This window comes from Perca flavescens, chromosome 3 (assembly GCF_004354835.1).
Source record: "Perca flavescens isolate YP-PL-M2 chromosome 3, PFLA_1.0, whole genome shotgun sequence".
Taxonomy (NCBI): domain Eukaryota; kingdom Metazoa; phylum Chordata; class Actinopteri; order Perciformes; family Percidae; genus Perca; species Perca flavescens.
This window is the reverse complement of record NC_041333.1, coordinates 15008706-15021723: the sequence shown is the minus strand read 5'-3', so window position 1 is coordinate 15021723 and position 13018 is coordinate 15008706. Positions and strand designations below refer to the sequence as shown.

Below are 13018 nucleotides of genomic sequence, written 5' to 3'. Positions count from 1 at the left end.
CATGGGGGAGACAGAAACTATGCACTATAGCTTTAAACTGTTAGTGTTGTTAACGAACTGCTACAAATATGTAACACAACAAAAGAAGTGAATTTAGGATAGTTACGTTGTGTGACTAAGTTTAATGAGTGGTGGAAACCCTTTTGGAAAGATGCGTGACTCCCAACTGGAAGTTTAATTTTCGCTTCGGACAGAGCCAAGCTAGCTCTTTTTCCCCCTGCTTCCAGTCTGTGTGCAAAGCTAAGCTAAACGGCTGCTGGCAGCTGCTTTTACCATACACGCAATTAGAGTGAGATCGATTTTCTAAATTAACTCTCGGCAAGAATGAAAACCAAAATGTCAAACTTTTCCTTCAACCATCATAGCAATCATAGTAAGCAAAAAAGAGATGGGCCTGTTTGTATCTCTTATTTCTGATAAATTATGTTAAGAGGGTTGAGTCTACTGATGTACCATTTAAATACTTGTTCTGTTGTGTCCGGCGCATGTTCCATTACCTTTTATACTAAACTATGTTCAGGTGTGCTTTGTTGTTTAATTTGCAAGACATTGTGCTCAGCAGATATTTATCTGGGTTCATCATTGAAGTAAGATTAAACTCCCAACAACAAAGGGATTCATTTCGTAGAGTCACCACTTTATTGCACACGATTACATTTACACACATATTGTGCACCACAACCTCACAGCGTGGCAAGACTATTTACAGCTTCTCCTTCTCTACATCCTTTTATCTCTTCTCCTCTTTTGACTCCTGCTCTTTGTCCTCTCCGTGGGTGATCACATAACACAAGATCTTGTCGTCAAGGTTACAAGCGACATCCAGAGGAAAGTTTGAAAACATCTGATTTACCGGCAAGCAAACAGGTAAAGTTTTTTGGTTTTTTTTTTTGTATTCCATAACTCTTGTGATGAGGAGAGCTGTCAGGTTTGCAGAAAGATAAAGATCAAACATGCTATTACATCTATAGACATATACAGAGCTGGCTCTTGCCATTTCAATTAGCACATCAGAACAGGGAGATAAGTGCGGTTATGTATCATTGTCATATATTCCACTCTGGCCTCTTTATGCACCCTTTCATCTGTGCTTTGCCTGCCTGTTTCTGTCTTACTCCACAGCCTACTGATGTATCCTCCTCCTCCTCCTCCTCCTCCTCTGTCTGTCTCTCTCCTCTTGTTTTTCCTGTCTACTGAACAGAGACATGTTGATATGAGGCCCGCTTGCATGGCCACAAGGGAACAAGTCTCTGGTGCTTTTGATCAGCTGCAAGATCAGACATGTCCACCGCTCCCCCATGTACACTCCAGTGACTGATCATGCAGTATAAGGGGCAGGCACAGACAACCAAAGATGCACACCCACACATGTTCTTTCTGTAGATCATATAAGCATGGCCACACACACATACATACAAACAAACAGACGCATGGTGCAAGTGTTGGCTCTGCTCACAGTGGGGTGGCTTGTTTGCTGGACACGAGGGAGCAAGAGAGAGATGGTGTGTGTGATTTCCCCTTTCATGCCCTTTTTTTGCCTTTGACAGTAAGATGGATGATTGCAATCACAGGAGCCATCAGTGAGACAGAGTGGAGGTCTATGGGGCAGTGAGACACAGCCATGGGAAACCAGCCGTCAGATTACTGCACCGCGCTGCTATGGGAACACTGCTATTTATTTGTCTGGGGGTTTTGTTGTTTCATATGCATTTTCCTTTCTCTTACCCCCCCCCCCCCTTTGTGCAGTCTTTTGATGTACAGAGCATGAAAGCTTCCCCATAAAATATGTGTAGGCAGTGTGAGAGGGAGAGCGTTTACGTTTCACAACACAGTAAGCCAACTGTAAGTCAATATGTCTCTTCAAACCAGTACAAATGTGACAGATTTCATAGCGATTAGACTGGTCTCTTTGATCCCTTGAGAGAATGAGAGGCAGACTTTTCACTCCCCAGTCAACGGATGTTTTTAAGAGAAACATCTGTTGCTGTACAAATGAGATTACTGAGTCTCTCGCCAGGGGCCACGTAGGTTATGAATGGCACTGTTAGTGAAGAGGGGGTCTGGAAGAGAGCAGAGAAGGATCTTTGTAATAAGCTGTAGCTGGTAGTTAAGGGGTTTGAATCAAATTAAATTGCCTCAGATTCTGGGTATTCATCAGCGCTCACCTTCAACTACTTCAACAGTATCGCCACCGCCGGTAGCCTACCTTTGAATCACTATCGCATATTGATACATCCAATATTTCACCTTGTTGCCAAGCAACAACTCACCTCATCCTCCTGTAAACTTGTCAGCCTGTGACATCAGGTGATATTTCATCCTGCAAGAGAGCAACAGGAAAGAAGAAATTACTGTTTCCACCTCTTTGACTTTGAATTAACTGTGATCTGTATTTCACTATGCGTTGTTGCATCCTGGAACTTTGGTAGTGATTTACGTTTTTGTACTGTGCAAAGTTATTCATATTCATCTAAGGCACAGTAATTTCTGCGGGTGTCTGTGCAAACTGTCTCCCTAGAGACTCCTGTTCTTTTTGGGTCAAATACCTTGAAAGCGTTCAGAATCGTCTCCTTTGGGTCACAAAACACAAAATTACAGGTAAAGCTGCGAGTATTACAATTGTAATCTGTACAGACACAATGTACACCGCACTGACCCGGTTTCACGTTATACTTTATGTGTCATTTTCTTTAAATAGCAAAATGCTAAAGTTTAATACAGAAAATCAAGAATATGAAATATTGCACACATTAAGATTATAGTTGACTGGGTTTCTCTTTGAGAGACAATAAAAGCAATGCTGAACTTTAAACTTGACTGAAACTAAGCATGAATAAATGATCAATATCATTTAAAACAATAACACAAACCAAACTAAAATCAAATATTTCAATATTAATTAGGGTTCCCAGTCAAAGCCAAGTTACAGTTTCAGTGTAGTGTACGAGAAAAAAAAGGTAAACCCAACTACTAACGTTAGATTCTATGAATCTATTTTATTATCCATTATGCACTCATGTGTTTCAGCATTGCACACAAAACTGATAATAGATTTAATATTAAATAAAATTGCCGATATATAAATAAATCTAGTGAACATCAGAATTCCAATTAAAATAATCAAGGTATTTCTGGAAAGTAAACTAATTGATTAGAAGATAAAGACTAAAAATGCACACTGCACAATCATCCCAACCTTGGAACTGAACCTTTGAGTTATTTCCTCCAAACATGTTAAGGAATAAAGTGAAGTTCAGGGGTCCCGAACACTCCATCATCTCGTTGAGCTCATTGTTACCAATGTGAAGGCGACCTGCCATCAAACTTCACACTTCTGTGATCAATGTAGGAACTTTGTAAAAGAGTAAGAGTAATTACAGTGTAAATAAATAAGTCAATGTGAGATAGAGATTATACCTTTTGAAATAGAGCATGTTATGTGGAAATCCAAATCCAGTCACGCTTTTCAAATCTGTGCCTCTACGACTAATAGCTAATAAATACTCACCCAGGCACAAGTGTCCCTTAGGTCGCTATTTTTGATGACACCGTCTCTGTTCTGGTCCATGATGGTGAAAGCCCGCAAGCTGAGGGCAGTTACACAGGTTACCATGAGAGGCAGTACAGCTCCACACAAGGCAGAAAGAGATAGAGTATTATATGAACACAGCATCGGTCCTCTTTACCTCTTTGAACTCCTGGATCTGGTTCTGCTCCAACAGACGGCCGTTGGAGCCTCCTCCTTCTTTGCCTTTTTGGGTGCATGTAACAGAACAGATGTGTCCCATGAGAGAGGAGGTCCACAGTGGTTCCCTTGAGTCAGACCAATGTGAGGTGGGACTCAGCCTCAGTCAGCAGAAACACCAAAAACATACACAATACACAAACAGTCGAGTAGCTGATTATATTTCTGTTGTATCCTACCTTTTTTTCCCCCTTGATCAAAGATGATATCCGGTATCAATTTACTGACCAGAAATTGCAATAAAATGGGAAGCAATAGTTAATAGCAATTTAATGAGTGCAATAAACATGCTAGATATCCTGTACAGCCTCTTAATCATCAGGCGGATCTTCCTGCAGTCTTCTTTGTTATCCGATGAGCTCTAAAGAAACAATAACGGGAGTACCCTTTCTTTATACAATACTAGGTCAACTGTCCTGCACCTGTTCTGTCCAAACAATAGAGGCCATGCTGTACATGCTTCCCACAGCAGAAAGGTATTGAATACTAATGTCAAACAAGCTTCAGAACATGTAGTGGATCTATATTTGAAAACATAAAGAGTGATTGTACTCACAGTAACTAGATATGCCTATAACTCCTTCATGTACATGAATGGGATTATGACAGGGATGAGGGGTCTGGATGTTCTGGCCGTCTGAATGCATTACTGCTGATAGATGTCAGCAGTTTCAACAGCTGTTGAGGCATCAGCTCATTATGGGGTGCAATATTATTCGCTTCCCTTATGCCTGCAGGAAATGCCTCATTTGACAGTGTAAAGTGTTAATTCTGTGTCAAGGCACTAACTCAGAGGTGTAAATTTAAATGATCCACATCACAGCTTCTGATTCCTTTCAAGTGACTCCTAAAGCGCGCATGTTCACCTCCTCCTCCATTCTCTTATTTCCTGTCTTATTGCTGTAGCCTAAGATATGACAATATATAATGGATAGTAAAAAAAAATCAGCAAAATGAGCAAGGCTGTGTGAATAGCAACGCTTAATGAAACTAGAGGATGTGCATGTTAGTACAGCTGTCTTTCTTTCTAACAAGTCGTGCAATAGGTATGAACAATGAGGTCAAACAACACCTTTAAAGTAATTGAGGCCAGTGTTGCAATCAAGTGGTCAATGATGTGCAGAGTCAGACACAAAGCAAGAGCTCGGAGTGCTATTTTAGGGATGCATGCATGGCCTGCTATAACACAAGCCTCAAACATATGGTGACAAACAGTAGACCCAGGGATGATGAACATGATTCAGTGCTAACCCCACAGGTTACACACGTAAGAGATAAACAGGCAGGACTTTCTGGAGTTGTCTCGATAATGCCTCCCTGAACCAAACACTATTACACACACAACAGGTTACACATTCATTCACACACTCCCTCTGAATACATTCTTTACCAAAAGCCTGCTTTTTTGCATCTTTTCATCATCTATCCCACATCATATTTTCTTGATATTAGCCTAGTAATGACCACTTTTCAAAAAGATGTTTCATTCTACCCTTCCAGATCGGATTACCATTTCAGCTGTGTGTAAAAGTCATCTTGCAAAGGTGAAACTTGCATGAGATAATGTATCACAGTTTAACATTTGATCACCTTTATTATTTGTCAGTAAGTTGTTTTGTAGCAGCGTACAACTTGATGCTAAAGTTGAAAGTGAGGATTTTGACATATCTGGCAAACAGAAACACTGTTTACTGCGGTGAATCATCATAAGCTGGTCTTGTCTTTGCAAGCTCATTTGTCTCATTTTTATTTCGCATTGTAATGCAATCATCGGACATTCAATTAGGCCTAATGTAAAAGTTGAGTGTAGCCTACAGTGAATGCCAAGTTTACGTTTCATGTGCAAAATCCATGTTTTGGATTTCAGTTAAAGTGACATAAATCAAATGAAATCAACAGTCTCCCAGACAATCAGGGGTGCATGCTGTTAAAGAGATTTCATCTGGTGGACAGTAAGTACCACTGTCACAGAGAGTCTCTCAGTTCAGTCAGGTGCGTGGGGGGATTCTGCTGTTTTCACGAGTGAAACCATCGTGTCAAGTCTTCGACCACGTCGGTTCTGCCTCTGTTCCTCCTCACCGCCCTGCAGGCCGTACAGTAGTGTTCAGCCCAGAAGGTGGGCTGATGCACGCTGTAGCTCCCTCTCCAGTCCAGGTGCTGCCTCAGCCGAGCCGGGTTGCGCCTTAGCATCAGCAGGTACCGGGCCAGCCCTCGCACTGTGGGGAAGTCGTCCACGTGGATGAAGGCCTCGGGGGGCAGGAAGCGCTCATAGTTCTGCCTGGAGGGACCCAGGACCACCGGGATGGCACCGGCCCGCACCGCGTTCCACAGCTTTTCTGTGATGTAATCGGTGTGCTGCGAGTTCTCCAGCGCCAGGTAGAACTGGTACCGTCCGACCAGCCGCACCACGCTGCCGCCGCTGTCCTCCGGTAACGGCCGACCCGCGCGCCCGAACACATCCACCTGGATGAACCGGCGGAGCTGGTAGTAGAGGGCCACGCGCGCATGGGACTCAGACCAGTTGCTGATGACCCAGGCCAGGAGGCGGGGCCGGAGGAGGTGTAAGCGCGAGGGTGCGCGGAGCGGGTGGGCAAAGCGGTTCTGGAGACCGTCACCGTTGGTTCTATGTTCACGGGGGAGCAAATACCCGTACGGCAGAAAAATATCTGAGTCTGTCCGGTAGGTCATTGTGAGGTTAAAAACATCCTCAAAGCGCCACAGTCTGGGTGTGTGCGCGGGGGACTCGTAGTTCATCCATATCCACTTTTGCGCACGTGGCCGCGGTTCCTGTGGCAGATCAGCGGTGCCGGTGGCAACTTCCCGGTGGTGAATGATCACAGCGTCAGCCTGCGGGTACGCGCGCCCGTCGTCGGTGAGCGTGCACCCGCCGATCTGATAGAGCGCAAAGCAGTCCGGCAGTTTGCGGTACCGACCGAATGGATGCGTCCATATCAGGAGGGTCGCCGCGCTGTTCTCCACAGATACTAACGGTTCCAGCGTCAACGGGTCCGGTAAGTAGAGCAGGCAGACTCCCAGAAGGAACAGAAACCCAACGGTGGCCACACACACAGAGGAGCAGGTCCTTTTGAGAACAAATAGGCCTACACAACATACCTCCTGCTGGTGCAAACCTGATCGCCTTGTGATTGTGGAGCGGCCCGTTGCTCTCCAATAAGCCCCAACTCCCATCGACGCCCTTCAACCTGCAGTCCCCCCCCCCAAAGTCCAAACACCTCTTACAGACGTCCCCTTGGTCCGCAAAGTAGCCTAGTAGACTAGGCCTAGGTCAGTGCACTTTTCAGGAAATGTAGAGGAGAAAAATAATTGCAGCCTGCTGACACACCTTTATGTCCTCCTTTCTCGTCATTAAGTGAGCCTAAATTAGGTAGGGTATGATAAGGAATCCAGATAACATTAGGTCAGATTATTTTACAGTGGAGCTTCCATCTGTATTGTTGTCGCCTGTCCTATCTGTCCTCCTCAATAGCCAAAAGAGAGTAAAAAAACATTTGCACCGGGGAGGTAGGCTATGCTCGAACATTTTGACGTGGCAGCGTTGGTCTGGGTTCCTGTTACCGGTGAATAGGGCTTTTGTGCGGCCTGCTGACGGTCGGTTGGCCTCCCAGGCACTTTTAAGTTGCGTAAACACTTTGGCCCAGGGCGTGGTGCCCCGCTGATGAAGTAAGCAGAGGTCATTTTGTAAAGCAAAAGACATATTTTAATTTAGCTTGTAAGTTACTCTGTTTATAAAGGCACATTATTTTAAGATTGAGGCCTGGAGTCAATATAGAAGTCTATAGGGTTTGGAGAATTGGCAAAACTGGAGCCTAATTTAGAGTGATAGCCAATAAACTCATATTACATTAATTAGCAAATAATCCCTTTAGATCTAATGGGTTGACTAATGACATCTTTTTCTACTTGTCAAGATAATAAACCGTGTAAAGGAGCACCCTCAATCGTCCATTTCGCCCTACATAAACGCTACACGTCATTCACCACTAGGTGTCTCCCTATACAAGCACAAAGCCCCCCCCCCCGTGAAGTGTCCCGTGCAGTCAGTGGTGTGTAGTGACATTGGGCTTTTTCTCAAAACATGCATGTTTAATTTGACCAATGAATAAACATTTAATCTGGAAATTAGGCATGCAGCAGCGAGGCTTTGGAAAGGTTTGTCTTGAATGTTTTACATGAACCAGCCAGCATTGCAAACCCCCTCTAACCAAAAATCTTAAATGTCTCACCGTTTTAATTTGGTGATCTAACCTAAACAAATACAGGAATAAAAAAAAATCTCAGATGGTGACACAGATAAAGGATCAACAATCCAGATCGTCGTTATGTGAATGCATTCTGATCAAAACTAATGAAAAAAAGATGAGGCGGCAGAGTTGGAAATCCTGCACTGTGTTGTGTCTGATCTCTGGTGGGCAGGAAAAACACAGCGTGACTGGGACAACATTATTCCTCCCTGCAGACAGAGGATGTCATGAAGTCTGAGTGTGAGTGGAAAAAATGGCAGACAAGGAGGAGTGGGAGGAGATGAAGCAAGAAGCATGTGTGTCTCCACTGGGTCCTCCTCCTTCCTGTTATCCATTCACTTTTCTTCACCATGGAGGATCTCATCGTGTGTTTGTGTGAGTGCGTGCGTGCATGTGTGCGTCTAGTTATCCCCATAAGAGGTTTTGTATTCTTTCTGCATTATTTATGCATATATTATTAGTTTTGTTTGTCTTCTTTCAGTTCAGTTTTGTTTATTTGAACCCTTTTTTTTAGGTGGCAAAAACTCATGCAAATGTTGCTGGAAATGTGCTATAATTAAAGTTGCACTGACTGGTGATATGGTGATAGCTCAGGTTACAGCCAGGGTGATGCCCAAAGCTTGGCGTTTATGTTTGCTCCATTTTTCCGCTTCTTTCCATCCATCCATCCATCCATCTTCGTCCGCTTGTCCGGTGTCGGGTCGCGGGGGGAGCAGCTCCAGCAGGGGACCCCAAACTTCCCTTTCCCGAGCAACATTAACCAGCTCCGACTGGGGGATCCCGAGGCGTTCCCAGGCCAGGTTGGAGATATAATCCCTCCACCTAGTCCTGGGTCTTCCCCGAGGCCTCCTCCCAGCTGGACGTGCCTGGAACACCTCCCTAGGGAGGGGCCCAGGGAGCATCCTTACCAGATGCCCGAACCACCTCAACTGGCTCCTTTCGACGCGAAGGAGCAGCGGCTCTACTCCGAGCTCCTCACGGATGACTGAGCTTCTCACCCTATCTCTAAGGGAGACGCCAGCCACCCTCCCGCTTCTTTCATGCTATAAAAACATTTTTTTTGTCATCAAGCTCTTTCATTTGCTGTTGCGCACCTTGAATCTCCACAAACAGATCAATATCGTTTTTCTCTTCTTCAAACATCGGGCCACATGTGGGGCTTCTCAGGTCATTTTATATGGACAGTGTCAACCACCTTATGAGGATTAAGTGATGATTAGTGTTATTACACGGCAAACACACACACACACACACACACACACACACACACACACACACACACACACACACACACACACACATTTTGCAGACAAAAGTTTTTCTCTAGCTTTGTACATTTTCCAATCCCATGTTTTCTGGAACCTTCCTGTTTGTCAGAAGTAACACTGTGTATCTGTGTGTGTGTGTGTGTGTGTGTGTGTGTGTGTGTCATACCAGCACAGAGAGAAGCATTCAGTTTTTGATGGCCCCCAGGTCTTCACTCATCTTCCCTATTGATTTTCTCTTGCTTTCCTTTTTGCACTCCCAGGGGATGGGATGTCTCAATTGGTCCCGGCCAGTGAAAGAGAGTGTGAGCGATAGACAGAATATGAGCAAAGGAGAGAGAGAGAGCGAGAGAAAGAGAGAGAAAAGAGCAGAAAAAGCCCAGAAGAACGTGGAGTAAGGAAGAGGAGGTAGCGGCAGGAGGGGCCTGCGAGCTCCCTGATCACAGAGGCCCTCGCCGACCCCTGACCTTGATCATGACCCCAGAGGTCAGAGGTTGTGTGAAAGTGCCACTGCGGCGATTCACTCCACTGCTGGCTGATGATGATCTTATGCAGCCTCCCCAGCCTGTCTGACATGATCAGTGTTGCTCTCTGCCTGCAGCTCCCAAGGGCCTCGCATCCATCTCTACGCCGGCCACACGAGGCCCGCTAAAAGCACCTTGCAGGCAGAGTCAATGAGCAGCAGGACAAGGGACACAAACACAGAAAAGTGGGAAAGCTAAAGGACAGAATGGCTGTTTTATTTTCTACCCTGTAGCTATGTCAGGGCATAATATCTAGTTGTATAATGGCACTGACACAAAGAATGTGTTTATTTTTCCATGTTTAAACTTTAACCAAATGTACATGAACTGATGAGACTTTTTAGAGGCTAAATCTGTGTGCCCCAACATGTTCTGTATGCTGTCCAATAGTCAAGAACAATTTACACTGTGTTTTTCCCTTCTCTCTAATTTTAACATAGAGTGTAGTAAAAAGACAAGTGAGGGGGGAAAAAAACCCTCTCAAGTCATTTAATGCCAGACGTGCATGAGCCTCAGTAGCAGGAACATGATAATTTGTAGGTGGATTGATAACTCAGACTCTTACTTGTTCCGACTTACACTGTGTACCCCCGACTGCTTCAAAGTAATCCAGAGCCTAGTGAAGCTTCAGTCAAATCTGATGAGATACAGTGTGCTGAAATTCGGAGAGTTTGAGAAAAGTGCCTGCAGTACAAAACTCAACTGATTTGTAATGTTCATGACGAAGTTTGCATTAAGATAATTTTACAAAATGAAATGATTACTTTGCTAGATACAATTTTGCATCAAAACACAGTAAAGGTGCTACGTACAAAAAAGCATTGACAGAGCCTTATTTGAAGCAGAATTGAACTAAAAATCAAAGATCTTAGGTAACGTACGTTAGCTATAGAAACAGACATGTTTAATCGTCTCTTTTTTAATTTTAAAAGTCTCTTACGTGTTTTATGTAAATGAAGATTAAGTCCATTTTATGTTTTATTGTTCATCGTGTTATAATTTAAGCGCTGACTAAAATGTCCGTCATTTCTGACAATTTCTTTTGGATGGACGATTATAAAAACCTTTTCAGGGTTTTTAGAAAGGAAATATTAGTTTTTTTGCAGTGTGTTACATGGAAGACGTTATACTCATGTTTCACTGCTGCAACAGTGTTTTTGGTGTCTTATGGGCACTTGTATGACGCAAGAAATAACACAACTACTAAAAAAAAAAAGTAACTATAACACCTTACAGTATTTAAAACGAATCATGTTATCTATAAAGTTCAGTCAGCAAATAAATGTAAAACATTTCTCAACAAATGCCATGCATTTTGGAGTTACCATCAGATGTTATTATTTATTGACAACATATCAATGAATACTTTTAATTTCATAGTAATACCAGTGCCATAAAAATATATCATGTTCCTTTTAGTTGTGTGTTTTTTTTGTGTGTCAGTAAGAGAAAACTATACAAACACATCATAATGGACACACTGCAAAGCTTCTAAGCCTGTAGGGATTATCTCAGACCTGTATTTCTGGTTTGGTTTAATGATAGGTAGCATCACAGGTCCTGCAGGCCAAGCCAAGGAAACACTGATTAACATGGCGGAAAGGGAAAGAAAAGAGAGGATTAAACAGGATTCATTGGTTCATATGCAGTATTTAGTCTAAAAAGTATTCATTATGTATTTCATAGTGCAGACCTGATAAAGAAATTGGCACACATCATGCTGCTATATGACTTTTTTCATAATACGCAGCTGTTCCTATTTGCATGTGACTGGGTGTCATGAGCAAACAAAATAAAAACTAATAAAATAAGGCAAAGCTATTGAGGCTACACAACAGTTGAGCACTGAGTACCATTCATAGTGTTAAAGGAGGAGACACAAATAGCTTCCAATCAAATCAAGTAATGACCTGAAAGTTGAGCTAATTCAAAGCACAAAAATGCCCAGTGCAGTGAAAGAGCTGTTATTATCTATGGCAAATTCTTGCGTTATTTTTAGTGAATGCAATTAAAGTGCAATGGCTGTAAAGAAATGAAAATGATTAGGGAAAAAATAAAACTATAAAATATTTATTTTAAAAGCTGGAGCTGAACGTTGAAGGGGGAAAAAAAACCCTTCAAGGCCTCACAATACACTCGACAAGTCACATTTGGGAACCCACAAAATGCTAAAAATGAAAACAACGTGTAAAACAGATGTGTTGCCTTGATAAACCCGAGCAGCTCGGCTCCGCTTTGCAGAGCAATTGAAGGCTGAGGTGTGGTGTGTTTTAAGGTGAACAATCGGCACAGTTTTTGAAGCAGGAATTTAGGGCACTCCATACATATACATACATACATACAGTGTAATTAGAAATTCTTTGTATATCCACAAGCTGAAGGGGGTGAGAGGACATGGTCAGCAGGAGTGACGCCTCAGGAGCAGCCAGGGTTCAGTGTGTTGCTCAAGGTCACTTCAACAACAGATACTATGTATCATTCTGACACTAACCACTGGGCTGCCCTGCTGCAGCAATGACTTAACTGGATTAACAACACAACAATCTTATTTGAATAACTAATCTGAATAATATCTGTGTAGTAAAGGAATGCCCTAAAGTAGAATATCAGGCTGGCTTACTTATTCATATACAGTAAATTGAGAAGATCATAAACCTGGAAATAGCTTGTGCCAGGTGGAAGTCCACTCCATCTTTTACCCATTTTTAAATGGCCAAGTTCAGCAGGTTGTCAGCAGCCCTGCTTTGTTGCATATGCTGAGTTTGTATAGATCCACCATGTTAAAATATATATATATGTATCATGAAACTCAAATGATTTGTATTGTTTCATTATAGTTTTTCATTAGAGTTGAAGTTTTTTTTTTTTAAACAATTCAGACAAACAATTTTAGCATGGATTCTATTTCAACAGTGCTAATTAATTACTTTTGGTTTCAATTTATATTTAACTTTTTATTACAATTGCAATTGCCCTTTATACACGTCCATAATGGGACAATACAAAAGTCATTCACTGGGATCCCTCAAACAACTACAAAACATAAACATAGGCTATAGTGTTTAATGTAAGTTTTTTGGGGGGTTAAATGTATGCAATTGTACTGGTGTGAATTAGCAGTTTCAAAAAGGTGCATTTGTTTGAGCTAAAAATCCAAGTAGCTGAATGGAAACAAAAATCACTCCCTAACAATTGTGTTTATTTCATTTCTAAATTTGGCAG

General features: G+C 42.7%; 1 protein-coding gene and 1 pseudogene across 1 annotated transcript; both read right to left on the bottom strand.

Moving 5' to 3' along the window:
* Positions 1-730: 730 nt before the first annotated feature.
* LOC114552863 (myosin regulatory light chain 2B, cardiac muscle isoform-like) lies at positions 731-4392 on the bottom strand (annotated as a pseudogene).
* Positions 4393-5362: 970 nt separating this feature from the next.
* LOC114552862 (alpha-(1,3)-fucosyltransferase 4-like) lies at positions 5363-6934 on the bottom strand. The gene has a single exon (XM_028573959.1). The coding sequence runs from the start codon at positions 6932-6934 to the stop codon at positions 5762-5764; it is 1173 nt and encodes a 390-aa protein (XP_028429760.1). The 3' UTR covers positions 5363-5761.
* Between the last annotated feature and the right edge of the window lie 6084 nt (positions 6935-13018).

Bases quoted from the DNA above. Each gene is read 5' to 3' on its own strand.
- LOC114552862 (XM_028573959.1), bottom strand. From the start codon at position 6,934: ATGGGAGTTGGGGCTTATTGGAGAGCAACGGGCCGCTCCACAATCACA.